Here is a 16,905-nt window from a genome sequence, read left to right on the forward strand (position 1 = left end):
CCTCTTTCACCCTCATTAAAAGGTTCTTTAATTCCTCCTCACTTTCTGCCATCAAGGTTGTGTCATCAGCATATCTGAAAGGCCATAGGTGGTTTAAGTAGCCAAAGGCCTGGGAGAAGAGGAGAAGACCTCCAAATCTTTCCCTAGATCCCTTTTGGGCTCTCCTGACCTGGGTAGAGACCTGCCCAGCCCACTGGATTGCTCCATGCGGTCTTCTGTTGGCCACTCCTCTGTCCTGACCCAACCAGCCGCCACTGCCCAACAAACATATTCAGGGCCAATGACAGTAATGTCCTAATATGGAGGTTTTATTTCTTATGTGCCAACATGGCTAACCATTGCTTGTTGGTGTCAGTTGGATATATGTACTTTTGGCTCAATTTAAATAGAGGCACACTCCAAAACAAGCACATCAAAATGCACACAGCCCTGAAGAAAGGGCTTGTACAAAATGCTTTCTATGAAAGTGCATGATCTTATCAGGAGATAGACAGATCGACCTCCCAAATTCAGCTATGAATTCCATTATTTTCTTATGGTCTGTTTTTTAAAAAAAGTTAACTTACTAGCAGGAGATAAGTGCACACAGTCATTTTACAAGAACCAAAGAAAGAAAGAACCAAAGAGACGAGAGGCCTGTTCTTTAATTAGGTAAAGGTAAAGGGCCCCCTGACCATCAGGTCCAGTCATGTCCCACTCTGGGGTTGCGGCACTCATCTCGCTCTATAGGCCGAGGGAGCCGGCGTTTGTCCACAGACAGCTTCCGGGTCATGTGGCCAGCATGACTAAGCTGCTTCTGGCGAACCAGAGCAGCACACGGAAACGCCGTTTACCTTCCTGCCAGAGCGGTCCCTATTTATCTACTTGCACTTTGATGTGCTTTCGAACTGCTAGATGGGCAGGAGCTGGGACCGAGCAACGGGAGCTCACCCCATTGCAGGGATTCGAACCGCCAACCTTCTGATCAGCAAGCCCTAGACTCTGTGGTTTAACCCACAGCGCCACCTGGGTCCCTTGTTCTTTAATTACCACTATATAAAAATATGCATGGTCAGGGAGAGGAAAGCATGTATTGTGCCTCTTCTGAGGTGCATGATCACAGAATGACACTCTAAAGGACCCCCCCCCCCAGAGCATTGGCCTGCATTAGTGGGGACGTGAGCCATGCAACCTTGGATGGCCATTGTGCCACAGAAAATCAGCTTTGCACAAACCTCAGCAGAATTGTGGCAGGCTGATGGCTCCACATTGTGCCACCGTTTCTTTCTTGGGGGTGCATTGACATGCCCAATGTGGGTGTTCAACTCTGGAATGCATGAATACGAAAGCTGTGGGGGCGGAAATGCAAGGGCCTGCTCTCCAGTCAGGATTGGAGACGGAAGACCAGGGTTGCCATCAATGGAGCCAACTCCCTGGGGCCCTGGGTGCCTAAGCACCCACAAAATTCCAAATGAAGTGACTGGGCACCCACAAATTTTGGTGCCAGGGCTATGCACACTGCATGGCACCCACAGCCCCGGGAACCCACAGTCGCGGGGCCAAGCTGAAATGCCCAAATCCTGACCTCTGTCTGTTCTTTAGTTCATGGTCCCTGCAGTCAATTGCCTGGGCTGGCGAGTGAAACTGAAGCAAACTTTAATATCTATGGAATTATCTTATACTAGCTACCATTGGCCTGTCTAGCCCTGTATTACCTAGGCTTACTAGCGGTGACTGTTATGCCAACTCCTGACCAGGTTCCAGACATGGGATCCTCAAAGGATGGACCAGACACCCAACTGGTCAAAGAAGAGCCTGCTGGATCAGGCCAATCGCTCATCTAGTCCAGCATCCTGTTCTCAGAGTGGCCAACCAGGTGCTTCAATCAATCAATCAATCAATCAATCAAATACCTTTATTGGCATCACAGTATAAAACATTTCAAGTAACTGGAATAAATTAAAAGACAAGGATGAAGCTATCAAGGGATATAAGGTCACACTATGGTCTTGTGCATTTGGATATTCTGATATGCCCTGTCTATTGTCCCAGAGGATAGTTTGTTAGGAACCCTTTCAGGTAAAATTGTGGCTAAAAAGGAAGCTACTAAAGCAGTAATAGGACGCGGGTGGCGCTGTGGTCTAAACCACAGAGCCTAGGGCTTGCCGAGCAGAAGGTTGGTGGTTCGAATCCCCGCAACGGGGTGAGCTCCCGTTGCTCGGTCCCAGCTCCTGCCCACCTAGCAGTTCAAAAGCACATCAAAGTGCAAGTAGATGAATAGGGACCGCTCCGGCGGGAAGGTAAAGCAGCTTAGTCATGCTGGCCACAAGACCCGGGAAAACTGTCTGTGGACAAACGTCGGCTCCCTCAGCTAGTAAAGCAAGATGAGCACCTCAACCCGAGGGTCGTTCACAACTGGACTTAATTGTCAGGGGTCCTTTACCTTTAAAGCAGTAATACATTTGTCCCGATCTGCCAGGAGAAACCTTATTTGGTTTCTTCTCGGAGTTGTGGGCCAACATTTTGCTCAGCTTCACTTGGCAAAGTCTGCTGTGTAAAGAGCAATCTCAGAGAATGTGGTCCATTGAATCAGGTACTTCTTGAAATGGAATGGGTGAGAATCTGCCTTTGGTCACTATGGAGGTAAAAGCATTTAGTCTCGCAATCATAAAAGCTCTTCGGTGGGAAGGGAGTAGTAGATCTTAGATATTTGGCACAGGTTCCGTAGGATGTTGTGTTGTGTTACCGGAGAACAAGATCTCGGTCGTAGAGCCGCTGCTTGATTAATTGGAATGTGTGATTTTCATCGCATACTTCGAGGCTCTCGAGGGCAATGTCCAAACTATGGATTTTGTCTTGAATTGCTCTGTACATTCTGGATAAAATACGGTCTTCAAGCATAGAGGTTAAGAAGGAGTTAGATGGTGTTCTAAAATGGACTTTCAGCCAGGCCTTGATTGTGGAGAGCCATGCTTTGGTTTCCGTCAGATGTTGACTGGATTCAGAACATAACGTTAAATAACTTACACATTTAGGGGCACCGAGGATCCAATGAAGAAAGGTCACTTGAATTTGTTCAACTCTATTAAATGCTTGTATCCAAATTGGAATACCATACAATAACTGAGAAAGGACCAATAGATAGATAGATAGATAGATAGATAGATAGATAGATAGATAGATAGATAGATAGATAGATAGATAGATACAGTGGAACCTCGGCTTATGAACACCTCAGTTTACGAATTTTCGGTTTACGAACGCCACGAACCCATCTGGAATGGATTAATTCACTTTCCATTACTTTCAATGGGGAAAGTTTGCTTCAGTTTATGAACGCTTCAGTTTATGAACAGACTTCCGGAACCAATTACACCCATGCTTCGGGTTAAGTACGCTTCAGGTTGAGTACTCCGCGGACCCATCTGGAACAGATTAATCCACTTTCCATTACTTTCAATGGGAAAGTTCGCTTCAGTTTATGAACGCTTCAGTTTAAGTACTCCGCAGACCGTCTGGAACGGATTAATCCACTTTCCATTACTTTCAATGGGAAAGTTCGCTTCAGTTTATGAACGCTTCAGTTTATGAACAGACTTCCGGAACCAATTGTGTTCATAAACCGAGGTACCACTGTATAGATATATATATATATTGCAGCCGGGACCATACCAGATGCCTCTATAGCAGCATATGGAAGTCCATAACAATTAAATATGTAAAGAGATTCAGTCCATATGAAAGGTATCATATATGAGAAATACTTGTATAGGATTGAATCATACTAAATAGTATCTAAGAAAAGATACATATTGAATGTTGAATGTTGCCCCCCCCCCCAGTCTCTCATCCCTTACACTAGAGAAATTGCCATCTCATAAGCACAGCCTCCTGCCTCTCAAAATTTCACTTTAAAACAGTAACAAAAACCTTTCTATCCCTTTTCCCTGTAGCAGCTTTGTAACACTTTCCACCCCTCTGAATGGTCAGAATAAAGGCTTGTTCAGAGGCTTATCACAGCCCCTGCAAAAACAGCAGCAGAAATAATGGGATGTCAAGGACTTTTTGGAGCAGGATCACCATGCCCTGGTTGAGCATGCTAGGTGTGTGTGTGTGTGTGTGTGTGTGTGTGTGTGTGTGTGTAGGGCCAGCCCACAACATTCTGGCACCTGAGGTGAACCACAAATTGGCACACACACACCCCTCCCCACCAGGGAAGAAGAGGTGAGTGAAGTTCCCCATGAGGAACAAGCAGGGAACAAGGCTCTACATTGGGATATATTGCCCCTGTGGATCCTGCCCTCAGAATTGGGCTGATTGTGTGTGTAAGTGGGGCTTCACGGCATCTTTGCTCATGTAGAAGAGCGACATATTGGGCTCTGTGATTTGTTGGAAGCACAAAGCTTTTCGATTGGCCTGGCTTTGAATAAAATCAAGGGGCAGGGCCTTTAGACTAGGCATAGGCAAACTTGGCCCTCCAGATGTTTTGAGACTGTGGGAATGTTAGGGATGTGGATTAGGATATATTATTAGATAGATCCTATCCAAGCTTGTGTTAGCAAGCTTCCAATATCAGCAGAGTGACATTCCCCTTTTGTGTGCAGCAAAGCGTGTGTGTTCAGGTTTGCTAAAACCTGTATAATATTATACTTCCTGGCAAAGTCCCCTTTTGTCCCTCTTAAAAGAAATACACAACACAGTGTTTATAAAATAAGATAGAGTTTACTTACAGTTTCATCCTGAGTTAACAGCATAATCTCAGAAAGGCAGGCTTACGTAGAAAAGTTACAGATATATACATGTGGAGACTACTTGGTAAAGTAAGGCTCCATTTGGTCTCTCTCTTGGCTGCAGGCCAAGAGGGAGAACCATGCTAACTGGAGATTCTCTGGAGATGTGTTCCCATCGAAGGAGAGAAGGCTAAGAGAGAGAATGGCTGCTGGCTAGGGGCTTTTGTCCCTGCTAATCCATCTCATCTGCATATTTGGAGGAACAGGAACTTAGTTAGGTGTCCCTCCAGGTGAGTTCCTGTTAGTGGACACTCTAGGAACTGTTGTGACTTGTCTGCCCTAGTGTTCCATCCCACAGAGACTACAAATCCCACCATCCCTGACCAATAGTCCTGTTAGCTAGGGATGATAGGAGTTGTAGTCCCAAAACATCTGGAGGACCGAGTTTGCCTATGCCTGCTTTAGACCCTTCAGTGAAGCAGAAAATTGTTTTGAGCCTAGTTCTAGCAACTCACTTCAGGGACCCTGAGTTTGCAGAATCTGCCTTTCAGAGGCAGCAATGCTTCTGAATACCAGTTGCTGGAAGCCTCAGAAGTGTCAGAGGCAGATTTAAGGCAGCACGACTGGCTCCGCATTACTGGGGTTTGAGCCTAGGGGGCACCATGGGACATTGTAGTGAATTCAGTAGAATAGAAGGCAAGAGGCTGGGATTTTGTCCTCTCCCAGGGCACCGCTGAACTTTGAAAGACCAAAGTCTGCCACTGAAAGCGTTCAGGTCTTGCTTCGTGGTTTCCTAGAGGCATCTGGGTGGCTATTATGAGAACAGGATGCTGGACCAGATGGGCCTTTGCCCTCATCCAGCCGGGCTCATCTTATCTTCCTACCTAGGTCTTGAGTTCTTATCTATTCAGATACCAAAGCAGCTTCCAACATGGCAGCCTTCCTTGGTGTAGCCACTGGGGAGACTTTGAACACTCTGCCTGAAAAATGGCCTTCAGAAAGGTCAAATTGGACATGCTGATTCCAGGTGCAGAAACCCATTTCCAAAGGTCTGCTGCAAATAGTGGCTGAACTTTACCATGTAGCCTTGACATACGACGAGAGATATCTTTAGAGACGTCTCTGTTTGCCATTGTATCATATGCGCGGCTTGGAGAGCATTGAGAAAAGCAAAGGAGGAAGAAGAAGAAGCATATGAAAGGGAAAAGGCTTTCCTTTGGGGAAAACAGCCAAGAGCATCTCACGACACTTGGAGATTGCTCTTCTCCCTCCCCCATGCCTTCCGTTTTTAGCCAAACTCTCATTTTCTTCCTTCTTTTCTGGAGCTCTCTGCTCCCCTCCCACTTCAAATCAAGTCAAGGTCAACACACACACACACACACACCAGTTCTGCTTTAGAGCACAAACACATGTACAATAGGAAAAATGATTTTTCATGAGCAAGGCATCCCCAGATCAAACACACAAATCCTCCATCGCACAGCACAATTTATTTCCCCCTAATTAGCTGCCTTTCTTGTTCATGAGCTTCGGCCTTCATCAGGCAGGCTCGTGTCCTCCGATTCAGGGCTGCTGCTTCCCTTTCCGGAATAAGAAGTGGAGTTCCCGTAACCAACCCTCCCTTCATCACAACCTCACAGCGGCATAATCAAACTCTGTGTGTGTTTGTGCGTGGGGCTGCGGCTGCGTTTGAACGTTGTTCTCCATTAGTTCTCATCTCTGTTCTCGAGAAACTCTGACCTCCATTTTCAATCAATTCTCAGTTATTAACCAGCAATGAATAGCGGCAAGGCCTGTATTTGCAAATTGAATATAATAAACCCGTCCGTTTTCAGAGGTCCTGGGGGAGAAGGCAGCAGGTCTGCAGGGAGATTTCTTCTTCCCCTCTTCATCATTGATTGTTGGCCCTTCCGGGGGCATTGCTAAACCCTTAAAAGGCAAATGTGCATGAAGTTTATATCTGCTGGTGTCTATGTCTTTAGATTGGCTTTCAAAGGGAAAGTGGCCAAGTAAACCAGGAATGGGAAACTTGTGGTAGCGGCACTCTGCATGTTGTTGAACTTCAAGTCTCATCAGCCCTGGGCAGCATGGCCAACAGCAGGGGCGTAGCATGGGTTCTTGGTGCCCGGGGCATGAATGCACATGCTACAGGGAGCAGGTGGGGAGGGTGGCTGCGCCAACCCAAGCCCTCTCGGCCAACTGAGTCGCAGCAGTCTGAGCCAGCAGTGAGTGAGGAGAGGGAGGTTCTGCCACTGGCCCAGTCCTGGAGGCCTGGCCCGAGTACAACTTGGTGAGGGAGGGAGACTGTTGTGGGGGCACCTGGTTGTGCCCCTCAGATCCTTTAAAAATCTGAACCCAGGGCCATGGCCCCCTTGGGCCTCCTCATGGTATGCCCCTGGGGTGTGGTTGAGCTGGAGTCCAGTCACCGTTGGCAGGCCAAAGGTTCCCCAAACCTACTGTAAACAAAATAATGAGAGAGAGGGAGAGGGAGTGTGCCTGGTCCAAATGACGCACACTGGCCCACCTTCTATTCCCATCTATAAAAAATCACTTCCTTGGAATAAATCAAAAGCCAACCGGTATAAAGCATGGTGTTCTCCTCAGACTTTGTTAGACCTTCTGCCACAGCCAGTGCTTAGGGACGGGCAAGAAGTTCGATTTGGGTCACTTTTAAACCTGTTTGTATCACATTTGCATCTTCCAAAAATATGAGAACCGAAACCCTTTGAAATATGCACTTCTCTGAATTTTGCAAAGCAGTTCTCGAAGCTGACAAAACTAGGTCTTTCAGAGGGAAAGTGGGCATAAAAATGGATGTGTTGGTGAAAAGTACCTTTAAAATGCATTATATTAGGGGGAATAGCTTGCAAAAAAATGTATGTGTTAGTCAAAGCTGTATGTGGAAATGTGTTGATTGGGAGAAGCTTGCACTAAATTGCTGTTGAATTCTCATGGGGTTGTGTTGTTTTTTTAAGGCAGATAGCTGCAGAAATTCAGAGAAATGAATTTAAGATTGGAAAAAAATAGAAACAGAGAAAAGTGAAAAAGACACACTGTTGCATTGCAGGGGGGGGTGTTACCTGCTTTGCCTGAATATCATTAATGCACCCCAGAAAGTTCATGCATCCGATCAGGGCATGTTTTCCCAAGGGAGAACATTTATCCCCTATAATCGACCTCTGGCACCTCCATTTATTGGAATGTCATTTTAAGAGAATCTACAAGCTGGCACAGCCCAGGGGGTGGTCAAGAACATTCAGGCGCACCCCTTCCCATAGTGATAAAAATATAACAAAACCTATCAGTTGTACCCACACCCACAAAACCTGCTTCCTCATGTAAGGCTGGCCATGAAGTATCCGAATCTCTAAATCATTTAGGATGGGGAATGAGCAGAGTTGACAGCAGCTGGTGCCAACCTGGTACCCTCCAGATGTTTTGGCCTAAAACATCTGCTTTGGGTGAGTGGGGATTGTGGTCCAAAACATCTCGAGGGCAGCAGAGTTGGCAGAGGCTGATTTACAGTAACTCCGTGGAATCATTAAGGTGACCTACTTTTTTGCAGGTGGCTGGGAGGATAGAGAATATTAGGTTTGCTTCTCCAGATGCGAAAATGATGAGCAGTGAGTTTGGGGTTAAAAATAAGACTTCATGGGAGGAGAGTGGGAGCCTTTCCCTCTTCGGAATCCTTATCTGATTCAGCCTCTAATGGAACCGCACCGCGCTCGCTTTGCATCTCCGCGCCTTGGGAATTCCAAGTTCTGCGATTTCAGGAGCGTGTGGAGGGGGCAGAGAGTCAACGTAAACGTGGGCAGCTTTGCGGTCCTCAGCGGAGATGGGCGCCGGAGTTATTCCCCACCTTCCCCTCCTACCTCCAGCAGCCTTGCTATATGAACCGCACCCCGGGAAGAGGGCGAGGCTGTGGATTATCTAGCGGTGGTCCCCGAAACTCCCCCAACCTGCCCACCCAACCCTCCGCATCCTATCCCTTTCCGGAGACTGTGTGCCCACATGGAACGGGTTATCCCCCCCCTCTCCTCCTCCCCGCAGAACAGCTGAACTTCTGAACCGTTCGCAGAGTGACCTTCAACGCACAGCCACCTTGGGTAGCGCCAGTCGCAAGAGAGAACAAAGGAAGCGAAGGGAGCGAAAGCGTAATGGGGGCGGGGTAGAACATTCAGCAGCAGTTTGAGGACAGAAAGAACTGAGGCGGGGGGGGGGGAACCGTGCAAACCCCCCCTCCTTCAACCTCCCCCCCTCAGTCCATTTCCTTTATCATTATACGCACTGAGGGTCGGCGCGCACACCGCCTCTCCAAAGCGGCGGCGAGTCCTGAAGACCGGCCACTCTTGGGCTCTTCTGGGCCATGCGCCCGGGGTACTTTTACGCATGGAGCTCTCTCCAAAGCGCACGGCTCAGCATCCCGCCGCTGCCGCTCAGCTGGGTGGGAGCCCTTTCTCTCGGCTCGCTCGCGTGGCTCTGCTTCCAGCCGCTCTCCGGGCTCCCCACCCCCTTTCTCGCTTTCTCTCCACCCCTTTTTCCCTCCCCTCCCTTCGCTGAAGTCTGAAGTTTCCCGTGTGCGCAAAGGCGAAGCGCTCTTCGGCGCCGTGTGGTTCTTTTCTCTCTTTCTCTCTCTAGCTCACATATATATCTCTATATCTCTATTATATATATATATATACACATACATTCCTCTCTCGCTCTCGCTCTCTTCTTTTTAGCCTTCTACAAAAGATTTGGTGGAACTGACTTGGTGCAAAGGGGACCGGAGCCAATTTGGAAGAAGATCGGCTTTCCATCCTTCCTGGGGGGATCACAGGAGGATAAAGGGAGGCAAAAAAAAGGTGGGGTCTCCTTGCGGGTGGGGAGAGGAAAGAGATCAGGCATGCTTCAGGCACCAAGGATGAGTGGCTTTCTTCCCTGACCCTCTCTCAGGGCACCCACCCACCTCCCCCTCTCTCCGGAGCTGCTCGTGGGATTGACATTGCTGGAGACCTCCTATCCCCAGGGGAGGTGGGGAGAGAGCGAGAGCGAGGAGGGGGGAATCCTGACGCTCTCCGCTCGGAGTCCTTGGAAGTAGATTTTTGCTGCCTGGTCGGATGTGAACGGCAAAAGAGACGGCTATGCGTGTGGGAAGACAGAGGTCCGTGAAACTAAGGTAAGGCGGCACCTCCTCCCCCAGTCCCTGTCAGAGTGGGGGGATGGGGGGAGAAGTGTCCTGGCAGCCTCTACCCCCTCCCCAAAGCCTTTTTCGGCCCCGATCCTCTTCACATTTACTCGGGAGTATACCCCCGCAGAGTTCCAACAGGGCATACTTCCGCTCTCTCCGAGGCAGCGTGCGCGCAAGAGGATACTGGAACTTGGAGGCTGGGTAGGTGAGGGGCTTACTTCCGAGTAAACGGGTCCAGACTCCAGGAGCGAGCCCAGCTCTTCCCGACCCCTTCGATTCCCACTCGCCATGCGAGGCGTTTGAACAATGACTTTGTGGCAAGCGCATCTCCCTCCCACTCCCACCCCCCAAAATATCCATCCTGTCTCTTATTTCGCCCTTTCACCCCTCACTTATTTCAGAAACTAGAAGCCCAAGATTGGGGAGCGGGGAAATACACTGTGTTTCACATTCTTTCGCTACGCATCCACCCCTCTCCTCTTTCTCGCCTTCCCTTTGAGAAATGTGCGTCTCCGCCAGGCTTCTGGGGACAACCTCACCTTTTCCCACATTCCTTTTTCATTGAATTTATTGAATTATTATTACTCCTCCCACACTTAGACAATGCGGGGGGGTGTGTGTGGAGAGAGACGAGTCCTCCCCCACCCCCACCCCAAATGGTCCGCGTGGAGCAGCGGCGAAGCTGCCGCTTGGAGAGACCCACCCGAGGTCGCTTGCGGAGAGCTAGCTAGAGAACAATGAAGCTGGTGGATCTCCCTCGCTCTCCACCCTTTTTCTTTCTATTCCACCTTCAGGTTTTGCCTGCCTGGTTTAACTCTTTCCTCTCTCTCTTTCTCCTCTTCTGCTGCTTCTATTTAACCCTCTCTGATCCCCCCACGCCTTTCCACATCTCCCCACTTAACTCTTTCCTGTCTCGCTAACCCTTTCTCGCCCTGCAAGACCACATTTGGAGAGCGATTTCTCCCCCTTTCCGCCCCTTTCCGACTTCCTTTTCACATTTGCTCGCCGTCAACCCTACTTTGCCTTTCTTGCCCCTCCTCCCGCTATGTAAATTTACACCACCCGATGCTAGCCCTACTCAGAGTAGACCCACTCGAATGAAAGAAAACGCCAACCATTCATTTCAAAGTATGTACGCTGAGTAGGGTTTAGTTGGGTGTAACCGGTTATCATAACCAAAGTATCTTACCCAAAATACTCTGTTTGTGGCAGGGACCCATCCATTTTTAAGCAACCATGTGTATCTCAGTAGTGCTACTATAGCAAGTAAGCAATGCTAAGGATCATTTGTACCCATTCTTCTTAATTCTTCTTAACTTTCTGCTTCCTTTGGTTCATTCTTCCCTTCCATTCTTCTCAGAAAACTAGAGAGGGCATTGGCAAGTAGTAGATTCAAGGCTGATGGAAGGAAGTCTTTCTTCACATTGGGTAATGTTAACTTGTGGAACTCACTGCCACAAGACAGGAACAAAGGGAACTGCCTTAAACTGAGTCGGGCCACTGCTGCATACTGCTCACCATTGTCTACTCTACACCGACAATTCAGTGAAAAAAAGGGAGCTTGATAGCCATTGAGAAACCCCCCTCCTCCTCCTCCTCCTCCTCCTCCTCCTCCTCCTCCTCCTCCTCCTCCTTCCTTCATGGACCCCTCAGCCATGATAGCAAAATGAAGCCTCCATAGCTAGAGGCACTCTACCTCTGAAAACAAGTTGCTGGCAATATGCAGGAGGGGAAGGCTGTGCCCCGTTATGTCCTGCTTAGGATAGGATGAAGGACTAGAACAGAACAAAAGCTTTGGCTTGATCCTGCAGGGCTCGTTCTTATTTATCCCATTCACACCTCTCTTTCCCCAATTCCCTACACTGAAGCCTCTCTCACCCACATAACACACTTTACGTGGAGTTATTCCGTGTTCCTTTTACCCTTCAACTGCGACTTCACATGGAAAGCTAAACGAAAAATGGACATTGTTGCTCCAACTTTATTACTCTGAAGTATGGGGCAATGGATGCGGAACAGAAGCTGGCGGTGCCCAATGCTGCCCCTGTAAACCCACACTGAATGCCAGGGGCAGTTCATCCAGTTTTGCTGCCTGAAGTTCCACCTGCCCCCCTCACTGCTCCACTCACTGGGGTCACACAGCGTAACTTCTGTGTTCCAGTGGGATCTTGCAAAGGCTGCTTCTCTGGCATCACCGGGAAGAGAGTACCCATAGAGGTGCCCCTTGGGTTTGACCGCCTGAGGCACCTGCCTCAGCCTGCCTCATGGACCAGCCGGCCCTGGCTGGTTCAAGAAAATGAGCGATTTGTCTTCATGTATGAATGAAAATGTCCACGTCCCCCCAGCTGTTCCTTCCTTTTTCCTATTTTGTTATTCCTGCTTGGTTTCACCTCTGCTTCAGGGATTTTCAAAACACTCACTCATGCACACATATACACACCCTCCTGAGAAATTTCAGGTGGAGACAGACAGACAGCTACGTATTTACATTTGGTGGGAGAGGTTTGAATGCAGGTCCCCTGCCCCCAAAACAACAGACGGGGCTTTTGCCAGACCTGCAGCCAGTCATATGCACGTTTACTCAGAAGTAAGGGCCGAACTGGGCATTGTGTGGGAGCTCTGTGTTAGAAGTTCACGATCTAATTTTATATTATTGTTTTTGTAAAAGTGTGCCTTGGTTTGAGTTGGGGCCACTGTGTGGCAGAAAAGAGGGGTGCTCTTATCCTTTCCCACCCCCACATTTCCGTCCAGATCAATAACATCCCTGTGGAGCTCTTATCAGCCACATAAGGGGGCTGCCTGCCTGCCTGTTTTTCCATCTGCGGTTGGGGAGCAAGGGATGGGGGGTGCAATCTGTTTGGGAATGCATTTGGGGACAGGGTTAGACCTCCCCCTCCCATGGCTCAGATCCAAAATGGAGCCCTCCGTTGGCTGCTTTTTGCAGAAGAAAAAAGAAAAGAAAAATTGCATTGTGTGCACCAACATAAGATGGGGTTTTTTGAAGTCTCTCAAAGTTCTAGGGGGATCGCTCCCAAGTAACTGTGCTTGAGAGTTGGTGACTTGCCCAAGGTCACCCAGTGAGTTTTTCAGGCCAAGCAGAGATTCAAACTGTGGTTGCCCAGGCCCTAGTCTAACACTCCAACCACGTCACCATGCTGGGGTTCCTTAAAGTTGCATCTACCTTTATTCTGCCCATTGCTGTTTGACAGGGCCGGCAGAGGACATTTTGCTCTCCAAGGTAAAGAGCAGCATTAGAGCGGGGGTTGGACTAGATCAGGGGTGGCCAACTCCCAATAGACTGCGATGTACTCACAGAGTTAAAAGCTGGCAGTGATCTACCCCCTTTTGGGGGGTTCAGGTCAAAGTAATTGAGCTTTTTCTAGGGAGGGAGAAAGCCATGCTTTTGGGGTGCAGGGCAAAAATGTTGGGCTTTTTCTAGGGGAGCCAAACTTGTTGAGCTTCTTTGGGGGGAGCCAGTGATCTACCACAGATGTCCAGTGATCTACCTGTTGGACGTGCCTGGACTAGATGATCCACAGGGTCCCTTCCAAGCATCCAAGTAAGAAGCAACGTGTTGGAAGCTTATAAAAAATTATGCTTGTCATGGGGAAGGTGGGTAGAGAAAAGTACCCCTCCCACTCCCGTAACACATAGATAAACTGTAAACTCCCTCCCAAATGAGGCAGTGGTGGCCAGCAACCTATTGCTTGGAAAGACACAGATTCAAGGAGGAAAGGGCTACTGATGGATACTAGCCAGCATGGCTATGCTCAGCCTCTGCGGCTGGAGGCAGCAATGCTTCTGAATGCCAGTTCCTGGAAACCACAGGAGGGGGAAATGCTCTTGTGCTTGAATCCTGCTTGTGGGTTGGCCTCTTTGAGAACAGGACGCTAGACTAGATGGGTCGTTGGCCTGATCTAGTAGGCTCTTCATATATTCTTACCAAAACGTCTCCCTTAGTTGTTGTCTGCCTTTCCCCAAGAGCTCACCCCCCTCTTCTTCACCTAACTCTTTCGTCCTCCACCATCTACAGGTGCCGGCTGCTATCATGACTGATGGCGAGAGAAGAGAACCCTTCCAGCCCCTGACGAGCGACGAGGTGCAAGTCCCCATAGCTTCTGGCACAGCCACCGGCAAGGCATCCCAGCCTGGGGAGGAGAAAGATGAGGACACCCTCAGTGCTTGTAAATCCATCCAGGACAGCCTGGCTTCGGCAGGATCATCCGCCCGGGATCCAGCCCACGAGGGAGAGAACCAGGTCCCTTACCCTGCACTGGCCTCCACTGTCTTCTTCTGCCTTCACCAGACAACTCGCCCACGAAGCTGGTGTCTCAAACTGGTCTGTAACCCATATCCTTTCTCTCCTGAACCGGGCGATGTCAGTTTGGTGGTTTGGTGTGTGGTTTTTTCGGAGTCCCGTCAACTTTTTGCCTTCTTGGCTTTGGGTGCTGGATTTGAGAAGACGTCTTGGGGGATGGTTGTTTTGGTTGACCGTTTTCACATCTTCTGATGGGTCCGCAGTTTTGAGCTTGTTCTCGACTTGGAATAGCCTTGTGGACAGCTTGTGGTTTGTTTGTTTTCTGGTGAGGCTTAGTTCTCTGAATCCGGAACCAGAAGGTGGGGAAATGAGACTTCTTTAACAGGGCTGTATGCTGCAAGGGTTCAAGGTTGAAGGAGATGTAGGCTGATCTTGCGCTGTGAAGGAGAACCTAGAGAAGGTGGCTTTGGTGGCCCAGTTGAGGCTGATTCTAGTGGTGTCCTGCCTACCTCATCTAGTTGTTGGGCATGCAGCGATTTTTTGTCACAGCGAATCTAATTGTTTCTGCTTGGTCTTGCCCAATCCAGCGTTGGTTGCAGTGACTGGTCAATGCAAGCAAAGAGAAATTTCATGCTTTGGGTTAATGCGTTTTTAAGGTATTTATTTCTCTAGAGCATCCGTAAGCTGCTCTTCAGCCAGTATTATTCCCATAATGGTTTACACAGAATCAAAACAAAACAGTCCCTACTTGCAGGCTTGCAATCTAAAACACACACACACACACACACACACACACACACACACACACACACACGGGAAAGGGAACAGGAAGGAGAGGAAAATAATAACCCAAATTCCAGACCCCAATTTCTAAGCAGCCTTTCCCATGTTGAGTAGCTGGCACATTTAAGGAGTTTCTTGATGGAGCTGGACCTCCAGGAAAACTGATGACATGAGCTCTGCTTCTCACCTTTCCCACTGAGACAACCTGACACGCACAACTTGGGGGTCACACTCAGCAGCAGATATATTTGGGTGATTCCAAGTAGGCTGACTTTTTTCTTAGTGGTATGGTCTTTTTCCACTCCAGGACAAGGGTTTCCAACCTGGGGACACATCTGGAAATCTAGGAAACGGCAGTGTGTGCCACAAAATGCCCATTTCACAGGAGGAAAAACTAGCAGTGATCAGAACAAGCCCCCCTCCCCCAAGAAAACCCAAACCATTCAGACAAAACGCCTACCCCAAACAAAACTCCAATAAGAAGTAGAAGAAGCCAGGAACCACCAACTCAGCTGCATCAAGGAGGGTGTTTTGGGGTGCTGTAATGCCCATAATTACCACACTGGGGACCCTAACTGTAGGTGGTATCTCCGAGCTACTTTTCAGTTGTTTTTAACTAGGTGTTGACATTTTGACACACCTGTACATACCTAGAAAGAGTGTATCCTGACATCAAAAAGACGAGCTCAAGCGGCCCTCAATTTCTGTCTTAATATATCCTGAAAATCAAGTTGTTTCTGCCGGGAAATGGGATGGTGGAACTGAAGCCCTGGGATGAATCAAAGGACTCTTCCAGGCATCCTGTCTGTTGAGCATTCCTTCTGATTTGTTTACAGGGAGATTAGAGGATGTCGCACCAATGCTTTCCGGTTCATTCCCCCCCCCCCCGGTCCCTCTTCTTCTCATTTGGGGAAGCAGGTTTGTTGCGCAAGATCAACTGAGTTTGTCAGTGTGCAAGTGAATCCCACCCGAAAATTGCGGCTGGAAGCGGCTGGAGGAGGGCTAGGCTGAAAAGGGGAGGTGATTTTAGGCATCCCTACAGACCCTCCCAGGTGCTAAGATCAACAGAGGGCAGGTCCACCTCCCCCAGGAGCTTAGGGGGTGGGGGTGGTCCATGAAAGGGCCTTCTCTGTGGCAGCCCCTAAGTCATGGAACTCCTTCCCCACAGAAGTGCATCTGGCTTCTTCATTATGCCACATTCAGTGAATGCTGAAGACACATCTCTCTATCCTGGCCTGGGACACCAGAGATGTATGCTTTCAGAGGCTGTTCTATTTTAAAGAATGTAACATTTTTACTGTTTTTAATTCTAGAATTTTAAAAGTGCCGTAACCCACCTTGGGGCCAGCAGGCAGGTTTTGTTGGCACTGCTAATAATAATAATAATAATAATAATAATAATAATAATAATAATAATAATTTGAGGGTGGATGGGTGGCATTGATAGGAATGGCAAGGTGGAATTCTGGGTCCCACTAAGTAGGAATCTGTTTACTGCCATGTCAAAATCACAGTGAAGTTTTTGGCTGTTGCAAAAAGCTCAGGGGAGACGGAGAACAGCAGGGGACACTTCAACAGTTTACATAAGAGGGTTAGGAGATGCTGGTTGATTCACGGGCTGGAAAATAATATATATATATTTGCAAGGGGATTAGCTTTTGACCTGATGCATGGCTGCGGCTTGGGGCTTTTAAATCAGATGGGATGAACTGCCTCTCAGGGGGACGAGGAGTGAGTTTTGCTTCTCCCAGTTTACATGGCTGATACCAGGGTGGGCTTCCATAAAACCCCAACAAAATGTGGTCTTTCAGAAGGAGGATGCTATGAAGGGGCTGGATCTCATACTGGGACAAGGCTGGCTAGAGACTGTGTTTTGCTTGGGGGGGGGTTGGTTTGTTTGGTTTGTGAATATGTTGATGCTAGACAAAGTCTGGTCATTGGTCCCTGTAGCCCTGTAGATGTGGAGAGCCGGAAGCCTCCAAATG

General features: G+C 48.6%; 1 protein-coding gene across 2 annotated transcripts in view; it reads left to right on the forward strand.

The window, feature by feature from the left end:
• Window positions 1–9,286: 9,286 nt before the first annotated feature.
• CACNA1H (calcium voltage-gated channel subunit alpha1 H) overlaps window positions 9,287–16,905 on the forward strand; it is a 393,193-nt gene continuing 385,574 nt past the window's right edge. Inside the window, exons 1-2 of one of the 2 annotated variants that reach the window (XM_060282381.2) lie at window positions 9,287–9,867; window positions 13,913–14,228. In XM_060282381.2, coding sequence (XP_060138364.2) covers window positions 13,928–14,228 — 301 coding nt within the window. In that variant the 5' untranslated portion in view covers window positions 9,287–9,867; window positions 13,913–13,927. The remainder of the gene's footprint in view (window positions 9,868–13,912; window positions 14,229–16,905) is intronic. The other variant, XM_035130681.3, reaches the window with a different exon arrangement.

The sequence above is a fragment of the Zootoca vivipara genome, chromosome 13 (genome assembly GCF_965207765.1).
Source record: "Zootoca vivipara chromosome 13, rZooViv2.hap1.1, whole genome shotgun sequence".
Lineage (NCBI taxonomy): Eukaryota > Metazoa > Chordata > Lepidosauria > Squamata > Lacertidae > Zootoca > Zootoca vivipara.